The 18,420-nt window shown below is 44.2% G+C and overlaps 1 protein-coding gene across 1 annotated transcript; it reads right to left on the bottom strand.

Moving 5' to 3' along the window:
- Positions 1-245: 245 nt before the first annotated feature.
- Positions 246-18,413, bottom strand: LOC123491575 (zinc finger protein 420-like). Its single transcript, XM_045222706.1, has 7 exons — positions 17,995-18,413; positions 17,029-17,622; positions 16,797-16,860; positions 14,686-14,847; positions 11,765-12,006; positions 10,765-11,161; positions 246-577 (listed from the first exon to the last, which is right to left on the bottom strand). Exons 1-7 carry the CDS (start codon positions 18,001-18,003, stop codon positions 246-248), a joined length of 1,800 nt encoding a protein of 599 aa, XP_045078641.1. The 5' UTR covers positions 18,004-18,413.
- Between the last annotated feature and the right edge of the window lie 7 nt (positions 18,414-18,420).

The raw sequence follows: 18,420 nt of genomic DNA, 5'->3' as shown, positions 1-18,420 counted from the left end.
TGAACTCCATGAGCATGCAGATGGCATATGCCTAACTAAATACATAACGGGACGGACCAGGGTCGTATTCACTAGGCACCAAAAGGATGCCCACGGCCTTAACAGGGAGGAGATTACCTGTACTTGTTCAATAAGAAACAAGTGTTTTATTTTTCCTTTGCAAAACGTTTTGCTATGGTGTGCACTAGATTCTATGTGTGCACTAATTAATAGGACACAGGTCTATGCTGATAACAATAACACACCTAATCATCTGGGAGAAGGTGTTCCCACAGTCGGGGCAGGAGTAAGGTTTCTCTCTTGTGTGGACGATCTGGTGGAGTGTCAGGCTCCCCCTTCTGGGCGAAGCTCTTCCCACACACAGAGCAGGAGAAAGGCTTCTCTCCAGTGTGGATTCTCATATGGACTTGTAGCTTGTATGCAATGGGAAACTCCTTTCCACACACAGGGCAGGGGTGGGCTCTTCTGTGGCAGCTGTGATGCTGTTTATGTTGTTGTTGTTGTTGTTGTTGTTTTTGCTCTACGGATGCAGGGAGACTCTCCTCAGACTCAGAGTGGTGGTTGTTAGAACTCTCTCCTGTGTGGATGAGGACAATAGTTTGGGTTAACTAAACTATAACTAACTAACTTACCACGAAACCTGAAGGTCAAAGGGTAATGAGTAATTAAAGCTAGAATCCGCAGTTGCTACATCCATTTTTGGACTTAAAATTAAAGGAACACAACATCGTTGTCCTATATCACGCTATGAACCTGTAGGACTGTAGATCGGAAGCTTGGTATGTTTTCTGTCTGGATTTTACCATCAATTACATATTTGGGGGTAATCACGTTTTTTTTTTTTTTAACTACAACGAGCTTAGGGAGGAGTGAGGTTGATTTCCTGATCTCCCACCCCCGAATGCGTGTGTGCGTTCCTAGTTAAACAGCCTTGAGACTGTCATCCTGAAGATAGACTGGAGAAGACAGCCTAAACCAGCGGGGCCAAGAGGACAGATAACAACAGAGGAAGTGTTTTGTGTCAGCTAATGTTTTTATATTGAAATACAGTCATATAACGTTAGCGCGGTTGGGAATCCTTAGTTCTGTTATTGTTGCTTAACTTAGAGATCTGCCTGGTTTCTTTACATCCAGAGCTAGCACATTGACATAGCCTAGCTGGTAAAGTAGAGAAAAGTGGAAGCATTGACATAGCCTAGCTGGTAAAGTAGAGAAAATTGGAAGCATTGACATAGCCTTGCTGGTAAAGTAGAGAAAATTGGAAGCATTGACATAGCCTTGCTGGTAAAGTAGAGAAATTGGAAGCATTGACATAGCCTTGCTGGTAAAGTAGAGAAAATTGGAAGCATTGACATTGCCTAGCTGGTAAAGTAGAGAAAAGTGGAAGCATTGACATAGCCTAGCTGGTAAAGTAGAGAAAAGTGGAAGCATTGACATAGCCTTGCTGGTAAAGTAGAAAAAAGTGGAAGCATTGACATAGCCTAGCTGGTAAAGTAGAGAAAAGTGGAAGCATTGACATAGCTTAGCTGGTAAAGTAGAGAAAAGTGGTAAAGTAGAGAAAAGTGGAAGCATTGACATAGCTTAGCTGGTAAAGTAGAGAAAAGTGGAAGCATTGACATAGCCTAGCTGTTAAAGTAGAGAAAAGTGGAAGCATTGACATAGCCTAGCTGGTAAAGTAGAGAAAAGTGGAAGCATTGACATAGCCTAGCTGGTAAAGTAGAGAAAAGTGGAAGCATTGACATAGCCTAGCTGGTAAAGTAGAGAAAAGTGGAAGCATTGACATAGCTTAGCTGGTAAAGTAGAGAAAAGTGGTAAAGTAGAGAAAAGTGGAAGCATTGACATAGCTTAGCTGGTAAAGTAGAGAAAAGTGGAAGCATTGACATAGCCTAGCTGGTAAAGTAGAGAAAAGTGGAAGCATTGACATAGCCTAGCTGGTAAAGTAGAGAAAAGTGGAAGCATTGACATAGCCTAGCTGGTAAAGTAGAGAAAAGTGGAAGCATTGACATAGCCTAGCTGGTAAAGTAGAGAAAAGTGGAAGCATTGACATAGCCTTGCTGGTAATGTAGAGAAAAGTGGAAGCATTGACATAGCTTAGCTGGTAAGTAGAGAAAAGTGGAAGCATTGACATAGCCTTGCTGGTAATGTAGAGAAAAGTGGAAGCATTGACATAGCCTAGCTGGTAAGTAGAGAAAAGTGGAAGCATTGACATAGCCTTGCTGGTAAAGTAGAGAAAAGTGGAAGCATTGACATAGCCTAGCTGGTAAAGTAGAGAAAAGTGGAAGCATTGACATAGCTTAGCTGGTAAAGTAGAGAAAAGTAGTAAAGTAGAGAAAAGTGGAAGCATTGACATAGCCTAGCTGGTAAAGTAGAGAAAAGTGGAAGCATTGACATAGCCTAGCTGGTAAAGTAGAGAAAAGTGGAAGCATTGACATAGTCTAGCTGGTAAAGTAGAGAAAAGTGGAAGCATTGACATAGCCTAGCTGGTAAAGTAGAGAAAAGTGGAAGCATTGACATAGCCTAGCTGGTAAAGTAGAGAAAAGTGGAAGCATTGACATAGCCTAGCTGGTAAAGTAGAGAAAAGTGGAAGCATTGACATAGCCTAGCTGGTAAAGTAGAGAAAAGTGGAAGCATTGACATAGCCTAGCTGGTAAAGTAGAGAAAAGTGGAAGCATTGACATAGTCTAGCTGGTAAAGTAGAGAAAAGTGGAAGCATTGACATAGCTTAGCTGGTAAAGTAGAGAAAAGTGGAAGCATTGACATAGCCTAGCTGGTAAAGTAGAGAAAAGTGGAAGCATTGACATAGCCTAGCTGGTAAAGTAGAGAAAAGTGGAAGCATTGACATAGTCTAGCTGGTAAAGTAGAGAAAAGTGGAAGCATTGACATAGCTTAGCTGGTAAAGTAGAGAAAAGTGGTAAAGTAGAGAAAAGTGGAAGCATTGACATAGCTTAGCTGGTAAAGTAGAGAAAAGTGGAAGCATTGACATAGCCTAGCTGTTAAAGTAGAGAAAAGTGGAAGCATTGACATAGCCTAGCTGGTAAAGTAGAGAAAAGTGGAAGCATTGACATAGCTTAGCTGGTAAAGTAGAGAAAAGTGGAAGCATTGACATAGCCTAGCTGGTAAAGTAGAGAAAATTGGAAGCATTGACATAGCCTAGCTGGTAAAGTAGAGAAAAATGGAAGCATTGACATAGCCTAGCTGGTAAAGTAGAGAAAAGTGGAAGCATTGACATAGCCTAGCTGGTAAAGTAGAGAAAAGTGGAAGCATTGACATAGCCTAGCTGGTAAAGTAGAGAAAAGTGGAAGCATTGACATAGCCTAGCTGGTAAAATAGAGAAAAGTGGAAGCATTGACATAGCCTAGCTGGTAAAGTAGAAAAAAGTGGAAGCATTGACATAGCCTAGCTGGTAAAGTAGAGAAAAGCATTGCAACACTGACTTGAAAATGGTCATATTTGGCTGCTGAATGTGCTCCCACAATAACATTGATAACAACTATACTGTATTTACTAGTCTCCTATAGCATTCAATAGGCTACAAGCGTGCTATGGTAATCTCCTGATGTTTATATGTCCGTCGTCATGGTAGCCTTAGACCACTTTACCTTGGTATTGGCTACATCTATCAGATGGGTTTACTAATGTTAGAGAACACACTATCCTAACAACAAATCTGATTAGTCATTTTTATGGCCTGCCTACTCAGCATCCTGTTTTTTCCTGGAGTGGGTACTTCCTGGAGTAAGACTTGGGGAAAAACAAGTGTGGTTTCACCTGCAATGGTGGTTGGGCGCATTCATTATGAATATCTATCTCCTGATGGGCAGTACACTACAGAGGATTCATCCAGGTTGATGATTAATTTATATTTCCTGATGGACAGTACAGAGGCTTTATCCAGGTTGATGATTCTCTGGTTGAAATGTAATAATGTGTAATATATTTTTTTTATGGTATCTGTGTTGTTTAAAAACATATTAATCTAATACTAAAGTAAAATGGGGTAAGGCCAAGACAGTTCATATTCACTCACTACCACTTTATTTTCACAAAGTACAGCGGTAACATGCTGACTACGTGGCTTCTGGTTCTCCATGGCTTCTGGTTGGGATATGTACGTACCGTCACTGTGGGGACGATGTCATCACGCACAATGGCGCACGCATGTTGATTTTGTCCATCCACACAAGACGCGATCAGGACACGCAGGTTAAAATATCAAAACCAACTGTGAACCAACTATATTTAAAATTGTGGGCAGGTCGTAACAAACATGAAACATTCATGGACGTTTAGCTAGCTAGCTGTTGCTAGCTACTTTGTCCTTGGAGATGAACATTGAGTTGTTATTTTACCTGACATGGCATATGGTCCTCTTTATAGTTGGTTCTTTGTAGAATTTTGACCGGGAGTCATACAAAATCGTGTGTTTCTCTACTCCGACGTATTAATCCACGGATAAAAAGGGAAACCTTTTTTAGTTCATCTTTAATTCATCTCTCCTTCATTTGCCTTTCAAGCATCCACCTGGGTTTTTATCTTCCTGCTATCCAATAAGGAGGGGGACTTGCAGCGCGTGGAGAGTCTCAAATAGAACCAAGTTCTATTTTAGCGCTTGGCTAAAGCAGACACTTGTTCATGTGCGCGAGTGGTGTGGGTGAAATGATTGAATCGATGGGTATACATCATTAAAGGAACGTTCCACAGCTTGGGTTGTATTTATTTTGCACCGGTCATGCACGCAACCTGGCCGGTGAGGTTTTTCATTTAATGACATACACTACCGTTCAAAAGTTTGGGGTCACTTAGACATTTTTTGAACAGTAGTGTACACCCATTGATTCTTGTAGAATATAACTTATAAATGCTTAATGAGCTTAGTTCAACTGTCGTACCCCATCAGAACCCAAAATATAAAATTGTTTTACTCCAATGCAGGGGCGGCCTGTTCAATAGGGCGATATGGGCGACGCACTGCCAAACGGGAAAAGGAAGGGATTTTTTTTCTAATCAATTATATCACGGCAACAGTAGTTATCAGTGTTGTAATCTATACGTCTGATCTGCCACAGTGCCACACTGCCACTAAATGTCGAATCAGGCTAAAGTCGTGCTTCAAATGGCTCCCCCCCCTTTTGGGGCGATTTCAGTCAGATTGAAAATCGCCCAGAACTTCTGTCATAGACTCCCATGTAAAATCAATTTTTTCAAATTTCAGAGCCTTCAATACAATGTCTATGGGTGTCTGAGGGCTTGCACTTACGCGCTTAGCGTCACATGAACGTAACTAAGAAAAGAGAGGGTAGCAGCCTCAATCAATTCACTACTACTATCAACATGGCTAGGCTTCAGTGCAACTCGATTGTGTCTTTGAAAGAAGTTCCTTTTTGTCGGCGAACAAATGAAGATAAATTGGCAACGAAACAATTAGGACCTCCCAGACCAAATTTAATAATTCAACAGGTTTCTACTAAAGGGGGAAGTCCTACACCCGAGGATTTTCCAAAAATTGGTATGAACGAAAAACCTGGCTAGCAGGCTGCGATGTAGCTAATGCAGTTTTCTGCTACCCCTGCTTACTCATTCACCCTGAAGGCGGCACTTCAGACAGCACCGCTTGGACAGCGACTGGTGTAACCGACATGCACCATCTTTCAGAAAAGATTAAGAAACATGAGCTGTCAAAGACCCACATGGATAGCTGTTTGAGAATTTCTGCTTTGGGGAGAGTGAATATTGCCACTCAACTGGATGAGGGATACAGGCTAGCTGTCCGCCGCCACAACGATGAGGTTAGCAAGAACCGCCATATCCTCAGCCGGCTAATCCAGTGTGTGAAGTTTTGCGGCGTGTTTGAGTTAGCTTTGCGAGGCAAAGATGAAACTGAGGGCTCCACCAACCCTGGTATTTTTCTTGGACTTGTCAACTTTGTGGCACAATTAGATGAGGTGTTTGATGACCATCTTAAAAATGCTAAAGTTTTCAAGGGCACATCAAAGACCATTCAAAACGAGCTACTGGAGTGTATGCTAGCGGTCACGAGGGAACATATTGTGGAGGAGGTGAAGTCTGCGAACTTCGTAGCTATCCAAGCTGACGAGACCACGGACGTTTCTACACAGACACAGTTGGTGCTTGTGCTGAGGTACATAGATAGCAAGCACAAAGTGCAGGAGCGCTTTTTTGAGTTCCTTCCCATCTCGGAATCAACCTCAGTCTCAATCGCCAGTGTACTTTTGGAGAGACTGAACGGTCTTTTTGCCGATGACGAGAAAGTCAAACTCATTGCGCAAGCTTACGATGGAGCCAGTGTGATGAGGGGAGAGAAGGCTGGTGTGCAGAAAAAGGTGCGTGAGCATTTCAAGAATGCCCATTACGTGCATTGCTATGCGCATCAGCTGAATTTGATCATGCAGCAAGCTACTTCTCGCATCAAAAAAGTGAACATTTTCTTTTCCGATCTGAGCGGGATTACAACTTTTTTTCCCGGTCACCCAAACGCACCAGCATTCTTGACCAGACTGTTGCACGAAGACTGCCCAGACCTTCATCCACACGGTGGAACTTCAACAGCAGAGTCGTGAACACTGTCTACGAGAATTGAGACGACCTCATAGAATGTTTTGAAGCCATCCGGACGGGTTCATTGGGTTCATTTGACCAGGGCACAGTGAGAGAGGCATCTGGCTACGTGAGGATGCTGCATGATGAAGATTTTATTTTTTTCCTGCGGCTTTTTCACAAAATCATGCCCCACGTCGACATTCTGTACCAGAAGCTACAGAAGAAGGACATCGATGCTGTCTTTATCAAAAGTGCCCTCGACAGCTTCACAAGCAGTGTGCAGGCCATAAGGTAAGATTAAACAATATCATTCGATCTTTCTCAAAGCAGAGCTTTATTTGAAAATGTATGCATGAAAGGAGACTGCATTTGTGTTTGAAATTACATTATTCTCATTATATATGGCCAGTGGTGTAATCTATTTTATTTTATATACTATGTGTACTGTGCAGTGGTGCTCATAAGTGTATGAACACATTCTAAAGTTGACTAAAAAGAGGAATAAAAAAATAAAAAAATCATATTTTGGAAATTTATCTTAATGACTTAATTAAAAAAGTTGGAAAATCCAACCTTTATGGACACCAATTTTCTTTTCTTTTTTATTCCTCTTTTTAGTCAACTTTAGCATGGGATCATAAGCTTATGAGCACCACTGTATACTGTGCTGAACATCCAGGCTATGTGAGACACAAAGGCTAACTTAAACACTAAAGACTTTATGCATCCCTGCCCATTTTAAGTGGAACTGAAGTATTTGTACTATACAGTGGGGAAAAAAAGTATTTAGTCAGCCACCAATTGTGCAAGTTCTCCCACTTAAAAAGATGAGAGAGGCCTGTAATTTTCATCATAGGTACACGTCAACTATGACAGACAAAATGAGGGAAAAAAATCCAGAAAATCACATTGTAGGATTTTTAATGAATTTATTTGCAAATTATGGTGGAAAATAAGTATTTGGTCAATAACAAAAGTTTCTCAATACTTTGTTATATACCCTTTGTTGGCAATGACACAGGTCAAACGTTTTCTGTAAGTCTTCACAAGGTTTTCACACACTGTTGCTGGTATTTTGGCCCATTCCTCCATGCAGATCTCCTCTAGAGCAGTGATGTTTTGGGGCTGTCGCTGGGCAACACGGACTTTCAACTCCCCTCCAAAGATTTTCTATGGGGTTGAGATCTGGAGACTCCAGGACCTTGAAATGCTTCTTACGAAGCCACTCCTTCGTTGCCCGGGCGGTGTGTTTGGGATCATTGTCATGCTGAAAGACCCAGCCACGTTTCATCTTCAATGCCCTTGCTGATGGAAGGAGGTTTTCACTCAAAATCTCACGATACATGGCCCCATTCATTCTTTCCTTTACACGGATCAGTCGTCCTGGTCCCTTTGCAGAAAAACAGCCCCAAAGTATGATGTTTTCACTCCCATGCTTCACAGTAGGTATGGTGTTCTTTGGATGCAACTCAGCATTCTTTGTCCTCCAAACACAACGAGTTGAGTTTTTACCAAAAAGTTATATTTTGGTTTCATCTGACCATATGACATTCTCCCAATCCTCTTCTGGATGCACTCTAGCAAACTTCAGACGGGCCTGGACATGTACTGGCTTAAGCAGGGGGACACGTCTAGCACTGCAGGATTTGAGTCCCTGGCGGCGTAGTGTGTTACTGATGGTAGGCTTTGTACTTTGGTCCCAGCTCTCTGCAGGTCATTCACTAGGTCCCCCCGTGTGGTTCTGGGATTTTTGCTCACCGTTCTTGTGATCATTTTGACCCCACGGGGTGAGATCTTGCGTGGAGCCCCAGATCGAGGGAGATTATCAGTGGTCTTGTATGTCTTCCATTTCCTAATAATTGCTCCCACAGTTGATTTCTTCAAACCAAGCTGCTTACCTATTGCAGATTCAGTCTTCCCAGCCTGGTGCAGGTCTACACTTTTGTTTCTGGTGTCCTTTGACAGCTCTTTGGTATTGGCCATAGTGGAGTTTGGAGTGTGACTGTTTGAGGTTGTGGACAGGTGTCTTTTATACTGATAACAAGTTCAAACAGGTGCCATTAATACAGGTAACGAGTGGAGGACAGAGGAGCCTCTTAAAGAAGAAGTTACAGGTCTGTGAGAGCCAGAAATCTTGCTTGTTTGTAGGTGACCAAATACTTATTTTCCACCATAATTTGCAAATAAATTCATTAAAAATCCTACAATGTGATTTTCTGGATTTTCTTTTCTCAATTTGTCTGTCATAGTTGACGTGTACCTATGATGAAAATTACAGGCCTCTCTCATCTTTTTAAGTGGGAGAACTTGCACAATTGGTGGCTGACTAAATACTTTTTTGCCCCACTGTACATCATGGATACATTGCATATACCTGTGCATCACATAGACAACAATACTGTACAAAGCCAACAAACACATTGGTCTGTTTGCCTTCAGGGACTCCTCTCAACAGCAGCTGCAAGAAGCAACAGGAGCCAAAAGACCCAGAACAGCTTTGAGAGAAGAGGAGAAGCAGAGGCTGTCTGAAGAGGTCTGCAACACCATCCTGGATCACACCAAAGAAAGGTTCTCTTTCTCTGGCCACCTTGTGAGTGCTACCTTACTGCAAGCAGACATGTTTGAAAGGTACTGCCATTCATTTCCTGATGAGGCTCTGAATGCCACTGTGAATGCATACCCCATGCTGAGCAAGGCAAAGCTCAAGACAGAACTATCTCTGATCTATGAGAATCCTGAATTCAAGGGAGGCTGTGGTGCACTGGCACTGTACCAGGTTCTCATGAGCTACAACCTCCAGGAGACGTTCTCTGAGACTGTGACTCTGTTGAACATCCTCATAACTACTCCCATGACAACAGCTGAAGCTGAGAGATGTTTCTCAACTTTGACACGAGTTAAGACATTCCTGCGAAATTCAATGGGCCAGGAACGTCTGAATGCACTGGCCATGCTTTCCATGGAGAGGGAACTAGTCCTCAGCATGCCTGATTTCAATGAGAAAGTCATTGAACGCTTTGCTGTATTGAAACAGAGAAGAGAACAGTTTCAGTACAAGTAATGTAGCCTCTCTCTCTCTTTGTCCCTCCCTCCCTGTCTCTTTAACACACACACGCCCAAATCAGTTCACAGTTGATGTTGTTTAAAATAGTTATTTTTCATTTTAAAAAAAGTAAAAAAATAAAATAAATCTGTTCATGTTCATTTTTACAAATCTATACAATTGGCCAGAATATGGTTGTTCATATTTACAAATCTATACAATTGGCCAGAATATGGTTGTTCATTTTTACAAAGCCATACAGATAGCTGTGTTTACCTTTTCTAGAAATTACTTTCAAATTCTGTTTTCAAGCAAAATGTCTATCACTGTTCATTTTCACAAATCTATACAAGAGGGCAGAATATGGAAGTCTATAAAAATGTCTTATTACCAATAACTTGCATCAATGTTTTCAGTAGCCTCTATCAAAAGCTCCTGCTTGCTTGTTGTGAATTATGCTCAGGTGCACATATTTCCAATTCAACCATGAGGCAAAAAATGTGGTAAAAGCTCTTGTTGATCCTGCAATCTGAACAAATACCAAGATGCTGTATTTTCAGCTGATATTTCATTTGTTTATGGAAATGCATATTGTTTATGCAGTGTTGAGGAATGTGAAAGAACACCCTTGATTATTTTTACTGTGATAACTTATTTTGATTTTGTAAGCCAACACTTTTGAGATCAGTCAATAAATGCTTCTGGTATTGACTTATATGCTGCCCCTGTCTTCATGTTGTTGCTGGACATATCTTTTTAAAAATGTGTGTAGGTCACCTAAATCATCAGAAAAATTGCCCCCCCTGAGAATTTTTTCAGGAGCCGCCACTGCTCCAATGTAAATTTTAACAAACACTGTGTAACCTTAAAACATGGTTAAAACTATCATTTTGATTTCATGGATGGTCAGTCCTTGCATTCATAGCTCGGTCTATGAATTTGAGAGTGGTTCCATTTCTCCAGCCCTGTCCCTCAGATTTTTACCAAAACAGAGGCGGGGTGTCGGCTTTGTTATTGTTTTAATTAAGGACTCTAGCTTTAATGATTTTTATTTTGATAAGAGAAGCCCTCCTTACCTAGTTTGATTAGTAGTTGGTGAGTAAACTAAACCGGTCTGACACAATAAGGCATGACTATGACATGTGACAGAACATGTGACTCACCAAAAGCAGGATCCTCCTCCTCCTCCTTCACTATGACCTTCAGTACTGGTATACCAGCTTCAGCTTGACCTAGGGTCTCTCCAGCATGTGATAGCTGGAGTCCACCACTAGGGGGCAGTGTGACGGTCTCTTCCGCATGCGCCTGCTTCCTGTGTCTCCTCAGACTGGAGGCAGTGAAGAAGTCCTTGTGACAGTAGGGGCAGGGGTAACCTTTGACCCCGGTGTGTGTCCTCTGGTGTGCCCTTAGGAACCCCGGTTGGGTGAAGCTCTTCCCGCACTCGGAGCAGCCGTACGGTCTCTCGTCGGAGAAGCTCTGCTGGTGTCTCTTCAGGTCTCCCAGAGAGAGGAACCTCTTACCACAGTCGGGGCAGGGGTGTGGTCTCTCCTTGATGTGTACCTACACCCAGGACCACATTGGAAATACGTGTATTTAAAAGGGATAGTTTATTAAAAAACTATCAGCAGAGTTTTTGCTCTGGACCGAAAGTGCTCCATCTTGAAAACTTGACTTCTGACATGCACAAGTTTGGGGTTGTACTACCATTGGCTAATGAATGAAAATACAAAAAAGATCATGTTTGACTAAAGTGATCCTTTAGTCAAACCTGGAATCCGTATTTGGTGGAACTGCCACGTCCGTTTGGGATTTTACAACAATAAAGAAGTTACTTTAAAACAAAGAAGAGTTTTATTTTCCCTCTGACATCATTGCACGCGCGCTAGAACACCAGAATATGTACTGCACTTTTTTTTTTTTACACTGCTGGACGCTCAACAACAGTAGCGCTGGGGTGAACAGTGGCCCTGTTTCTCCCTTTACGGATTTCAGCTTTAACGTTTTCATTGTCCTCTGGGATTTCTTTGTACTTTTAAAATGGTTTTAAACTGAATACGAATTGTTTTAACAATAAATAAAACAAGGGTGTACACTACTCTATATAGTACACTACTTTTGACGAGAGCTCAATGGGATTAGGGTGCCATTTGGGACCCAACCTACCCTCTGGTGTGACTCCATGTAGCCCCGGGCTGAGAAGCGTTTGCCACAGTCTGGACAGGAGAAGGGCTTCTCTCCCCGGTGGGTGGTCAGGTGGACACGGAGCTGATAGAAGGTAGGGAACCGCTCTCCACACTTCTGACAGGTGTTGGTGTGGGAAGACTTCCTGTGGTTCTGCTGGTGTTGGACAGGTCGGCCTCCCGGTGTAGAAGGGCCAGAGCTGGGAGGAGGAGGAGGACTGCCTCCTGTGGGAATGAGATGGGATAGGTTCGACCAGAACCACGTGTTTAGAGAGTTGGCCCATAAAGGCTTCTGCATAATAACGCATTTACATGACACTTCAACATTGCATGGAGCCATGTTGGCACCCCGTTCACATTACATGGGGAACATTTAAATAATGCTATGTCACTGAATGTCTAGAATTAGAACAATATTACAATTCCAAAGTTGGTCCAACGCTCTAAATATATGGCTCTGGGTTAGACCAGTTACTCTATTGGTGCCATTACGCCAGACAAGCCCAATCAATCCAAGATAAAGTATTTGGAATGACTTCAAATACACTGAACAAAAATATAAAACGCAACATGTAAAGTGTTGGTCCCATGTTTCATGAGCTGAAATAAAAAGATCCCAGAAATTGCCCATACGCACAAAAAGCTGCTGACTGCAAGAATGTCCACCAGAGCTGTTGCCAGAGAATTGAATGTTAATTTCTCTACCATAAGCCGCCTCCAACGTAGTTTTAGAGAATTTGGCAGTACTTCCAACCGGCCTCACAACCGCAGAACACATGTAACCACGCCAGCCCAGGACCTCCACATCCGGCTTCTTCACCAGCCACCCGGACAGGGGGTTATGGTATGGGCAGGCATAAGCTACAGACAACGAACACAATTGCATTTCATCGAGGGCAATTTGAATGCACAGAGATATCGTGATGAGATTCTGAGGCCCATTGTCCTGCCATTCATCTGCCGCCATCAGCTCATGTTTCAGCATGATAATGCACGGCCTCATGTCGCAAGAAAATGTCCCGGTTCTTCCATGGCCTGCATACTTACCTGACATGTCACCCATTGAGCATGTTTGGGATGATCTGGATCGACGTGTACGACGGCGTGTTCCAGTTCCCGCCAATATCCAGCAACTTCGCACAGCCATTGAAGAGGAGTGGGACAACATTCCACAGGCCACAATAAACAACCTGATCAACTCTATGGGAAGGAGATGCATGAGGCAAATGGTGGTCACACCAGATACTGACTGGTTTTCTGATCCACTCCCCTACTTTAATTTTTAAAAAAATCTGTGACCAATAGATGCGTATGTGTATTTCCAGTCATGTCAAATCCATAGATTAGGGCCTAATGAATTTATTTCAATTGACTGATTTCCTAATATGAACTGTAACTCAGTAAAATCTTTGAAATTGTTTCATGTTGCGTTTATATTTTTGTTCGGTGTAGTATTGGAACCCAGGTCTGCTGGCCACCAACCTCGGTTCTGGAAGCCCACCAACCTCGGTTCTGGAAGCCCACCAACCTCAGTTCTGGAAGCCCACCAACCTCAGTTCTGGAAGCCCACCAACCTCAGTTCTGGAAGCCCAACCAACCTCGGTTCTGGAAGCCCACCAACCTCGGTTCTGGAAGCCCAACAAACCTTGGTTCTGGAAGTCCACCAACCTCGGTTCTGGAAGCCCACCAACCTCGGTTCTGGAAGCCCAACAAACCACGGTTCTGGAAGCCCAACAAACCACGGTTCTGGAAGCCCACCAAACTCGGTTCTGGAATCCCAACAAACCTCGGTTCTGGAAGCCCACCAACCTCGGTTCTGGAAGCCCAACAAACCTCGGTTCTGGAAGTCCACCAACCTCAGTTCTGGAAGCCCACCAACCTCAGTTCTGGAAGCCCACCAACCTCAGTTCTGGAAGCCCAACCAACTTCGGTTCTGGAAGCCCACCAACCTCGGTTCTGGAAGCCCAACAAACCTCGGTTCTGGAAGTCCACCAACCTCGGTTCTGGAAGCCCACCAACCTCGGTTCTGGAAGCCCAACAAACCACGGTTCTGGAAGCCCAACAAACCACGGTTCTGGAAGCCCACCAACCTCGGTTCTGGAATCCCAACAAACCTCGGTTCTGGAAGCCCACCAACCTCGGTTTTGGAAGCCCAACAAACCTCGGTTCTGGAAGCCCAACAAACCTCGGTTCTGGAAGCCCACCAACCTCAGTTCTGGAAGCCCACCAACCTCAGTTCTGGAAGCCCACCAACCTCAGTTCTGGAAGCCCAACCAACCTCGGTTCTGGAAGCCCACCAACCTCGGTTCTGGAAGCCCAACAAACCTCGGTTCTGGAAGTCCACCAACCTCGGTTCTGGAAGCCCACCAACCTCGGTTCTGGAAGCCCAACAAACCACGGTTCTGGAAGCCCAACAAACCACGGTTCTGGAAGCCCACCAACCTCGGTTCTGGAATCCCAACAAACCTCGGTTCTGGAAGCCCACCAACCTCGGTTTTGGAAGCCCAACAAACCTCGGTTCTGGAAGCCCAACAAACCTCGGTTCTGGAAGCCCAACCAACCTCGGTTCTGGAAGCCCAACAAACCTCGGTTCTGGAAGCCCGCTGGGCGTGCAGACTTTTGTTCCGTCCCAGCAGTAACACACCTAATTCAACTGATCGTCATGCCCTTGACACATCAACAACACCCTGTGGGTCTCCAGGACCCACATTAAAGAGCAGTAATGACACATAGGTCTTATAGGCTTCGGACAAAAATGGCATCCTATTCCCTATATAGTGCACTTGTTTCCTTGGTCAAAAGTAGTGCCCTTTATAAAGAATAGAGTGCTATGTGGGACGCAGCCATAGTGATTATATAGTGATGTATGAATCAAACTCTTCTCAGGGTTCCACCACTTCTTACCAAGATGAGGAGGATCCCAGCCAACTTCCTCTGAGTTGATTAAACCACCGGCTTCCTCTTCTTCACCTCTCCTGATCTGTCCGTCTGTCTGACCGCTGTCCTGCTGCTTCACTGACCCCCCACTCTGAGTCTGCGTGCCCTGGTCGCTATGGTTACCTGTACCTAGAAACATTTTGGGGGGGAAATGTATTGATGTACTTTATTAGATCATTAACAGTAGCAGTCTGCTCCAGCCAGAGACAACATCACACACATTAAACATTACTCAGGATAAAAACATAATAAAGCATGGAGGCATATTTACACTGATTATACCAAACATTAGAAAAACCTCCCTAATATTGAGTTGCACCCCCTTTTGTCCTCAGAACAGCCTCAATTTGTCGGGGCATGGACTCCACAAGGTGTCGAAAGCGTTCCACAGGGATGCTGGCCCATGTTGACTCCAACGCTTCCCACAGTTGTGTCAAGTTGGCTGGATGTCCTTTGGGTGGTGGACCATTCTTGATACACACGGGAAACTGTCGAGTGTGAAAAACCCAGAAGCAGTTCTTGACACAAACCGGTGCGCCTGGCACCTACTACCATACCCCGTTCAAAGACACAAATCTTTTGTCTTGCCCATTCACCCTCTGAATGGCACACGTACACAATCCATGTCTCAATTGCATCAAGGCTTAAAAATCCTTCTTTACCCTGTCTCCTCCCCTTCATCTACACTGACTGAAGTGGATTTAACAGGTGACATCAATAAGGGATCATAGCTTTCACCTGGTCGGTCTGTGTTCTTAATGTTTTGTACACTCATTGTATATTGTGGTCCTCAAAAAGGGCCAGCAACTCAACTGAATATGATTTGCAAATGAAGATGTGTGTTTGTTTGTTTATTTGCACAGTAGCAACATGTCTTCATAAACCACCCCATCAGTACCTTGGGCTAGCAACATGTCTTCATAAACCACCCCATCAGTACCTTGGGCTAGCAACATGTCTTCATAAACCACCCCATCAGTACCTTGGGCTAGCAACATGTCTTCATAAACCACCACATCAGTACCTTGGGCTAGCAACATGTCTTCATAAACCACCCCATCAGTACCTTGGGCTAGCAACATGTCTTCATAAACCACCCCATCAGTATCTTGGGCTAGCAACATGTCTTTATAAACCACCCCATCAGTACCTTGGGCTAGCAACATGTCTTCATAAACCACCCCATCAGTACCTTGGGCTAGCAACATGTCTTCATAAACCACCCCATCAGTACCTTGGGCTAGCAACATGTCTTCATAAACCACCCCATCAGTACCTTGGGCTAGCAACATGTCTTCATAAACCACCCCATCAGTACCTTGGGCTAGCAACATGTCTTCATAAACCACCCCATCAGTACCTTGGGCTAGCAACATGTCTTCATAAACCACCCCATCAGTACCTTGGGCTAGCAACATGTCTTCATAAACCACCCCATCAGTACCTTGGGCTAGCAACATGTCTTCATAAACCACCCCATCAGTACCTTGGGCTAGCAACATGTCTTCATAAACCACCCCATCAGTACCTTGGGCTAGCAACATGTCTTCATAAACCACCCCATCAGTACCTTGGGCTAGCAACATGTCTTCATAAACCACCCCATCAGTACCTTGGGCTAGCAACATGTCTTCATAAACCACCCCCATCAGTACCTTGGGCTAGCAACATGTCTTTATAAACCACCCCATCAGTACCTTGGGCTAGCAACATGTCTTCATAAACCACCCCATCAGTACCTTGGGCTAGCAACATGTCTTCATAAACCACCCCCATCAGTACCTTGGGCTAGCAACATGTCTTCATAAACCACCCCATCAGTACCTTGGGCTAGCAACATGTCTTCATAAACCACCCCATCAGTACCTTGGGCTAGCAACATGTCTTCATAAACCACCCCATCAGTACCTTGGGCTAGCAACATGTCTTCATAAACCACCCCCATCAGTACCTTGGGCTAGCAACATGTCTTCATAAACCACCCCATCAGTACCTTGGGCTAGCAACATGTCTTCATAAACCACCCCATCAGTACCTTGGGCTAGCAACATGTCTTCATAAACCACCCCCATCAGTACCTTGGGCCAGACGGACATCCTCTTGCTCTGGCAGCACATCCACAGCAGCCTGAAGTCTAGAATTCTAAAACGAACAACAACAATGAAAAGTTATTGTACAGCTAGTTGTCTTGGGTTGCGTCTCAAATGGCACCCTATCATAGGGATGGGCCCTGGTGCCTGGTCAAAAAAAGTAGTGCACTATATAGGGAATAGGGTGCCAATTGAGGACGCAGTCCTAGTTCTTCCCCACCTTGCTACTGGTATCGTCCCGTCGGACGAGCAGCTCCTGTCGGTGTGGCAGCACATCTGCAGCAGTTCTTAGTCTAGTAGACCCCTCAGCGTGACTCCTTCCGTGTCTCAACAAGGCTCCTGATTGGTAGAAGCTCTTCCCACAGTCAGGTTCAGGGCAGCAGTAGGGCTTCTCCCCCGTGTGGCTCCTCTGGTGTATCCTAAACGAGGACTGCTGAGAGAAGCTCTTCCCACACACAGTGCAGTGGAACGGCTTCTCTCCCGTGTGGGTCTTCATGTGTCGGTCCCGGGACTGTTTTGTAGTGAAGAGTCGTCCACACACAGAGCAGGGGAAAGACTTCTTAGTGGATGATGTTGTGTTTTTGAGGTTGTTGTGTTGTACTACATTGACATCAGACTCACACCACACTCCTCTCTCCTCCTCTTCCTCTTCCGCTGAAACTTTTGAGGCCAGTGTTTGATGGTGCTGGAGATAATCGTGGTTTTCCGACACCATCTTCTGCTGGCTCAACAGTGAGCTCTGGTCACCATGGTTACAGTCAGCTCCAGCGTTGTAGCGAGGAGGAGACAGACTGGTCGCTTGGTCTACAGACTCCTGTAGTAGAGAACAGCACAGGCTAGGCTACATTGTTACTGGTAAACAATTGAAACAAACTCAGCACTTGGTTCAGTCTACTCCGCTGGACCCAGAGTTAGGAACATCGCTACACTGCTTCATTGCTGCTGTATTGTCTCCTGCCGGATACTAAAGTAAAGATTCCTCAAATCAAGAAGTTGTTTCTGCTTTCTTTCACGTTGCGAAACAACACTGTTAAAGCTAGACACATGAAAGGGTGACTATATGATTAACTAAAAAACGACAATGTTATTACACCAAGAATTCAACTGACAGCATAGGCGACAAGCCAGCAAGCTAACTAGCTAGCTACATGAAATCTTTACACTCATATTTTGAGTTCCCTCTCACCTCATCCATGGTGTTCTGTTAAGATGGTCCACCGGGCAGAAATATCACAGGATCACTGAGATTACACACGAATCATCAGCAGGTCATGAAAGTTGTCATGTCACACAAGACAGGGCCATGGCTAACGGTAGCTAAACCTGTTAGCCTGTTAGGCTTATGACTTTGCCCAGTACAGAATATGCGGTGTTCTGCAAAAGTTACGGTCCAACGAAGTCCTGTGGCCGATGCATGCAAGACAAAAGCGAAGTTGATAGCTGAACAGTTGTATTAGCAAATGCAAAAATGGGAAGATAATAAGCTACCTTCGGCTAACTATAAACTTGCTAGCTTAACAGTAAAAAGACAGAAGTAAAAGATACTAGCTTGATCACACGCGGTAGTTGATTACTCTCGTCTATCGCGTCTACATGATCACATGTCTGACGA

Source organism: Coregonus clupeaformis, chromosome 1 (genome assembly GCF_020615455.1).
Source record: "Coregonus clupeaformis isolate EN_2021a chromosome 1, ASM2061545v1, whole genome shotgun sequence".
Classification (NCBI taxonomy): Eukaryota; Metazoa; Chordata; class Actinopteri; order Salmoniformes; family Salmonidae; genus Coregonus; species Coregonus clupeaformis.
The sequence above is the reverse complement of the archived record's forward strand: the minus strand, read 5'-3'. Positions and strand labels throughout refer to the sequence as shown.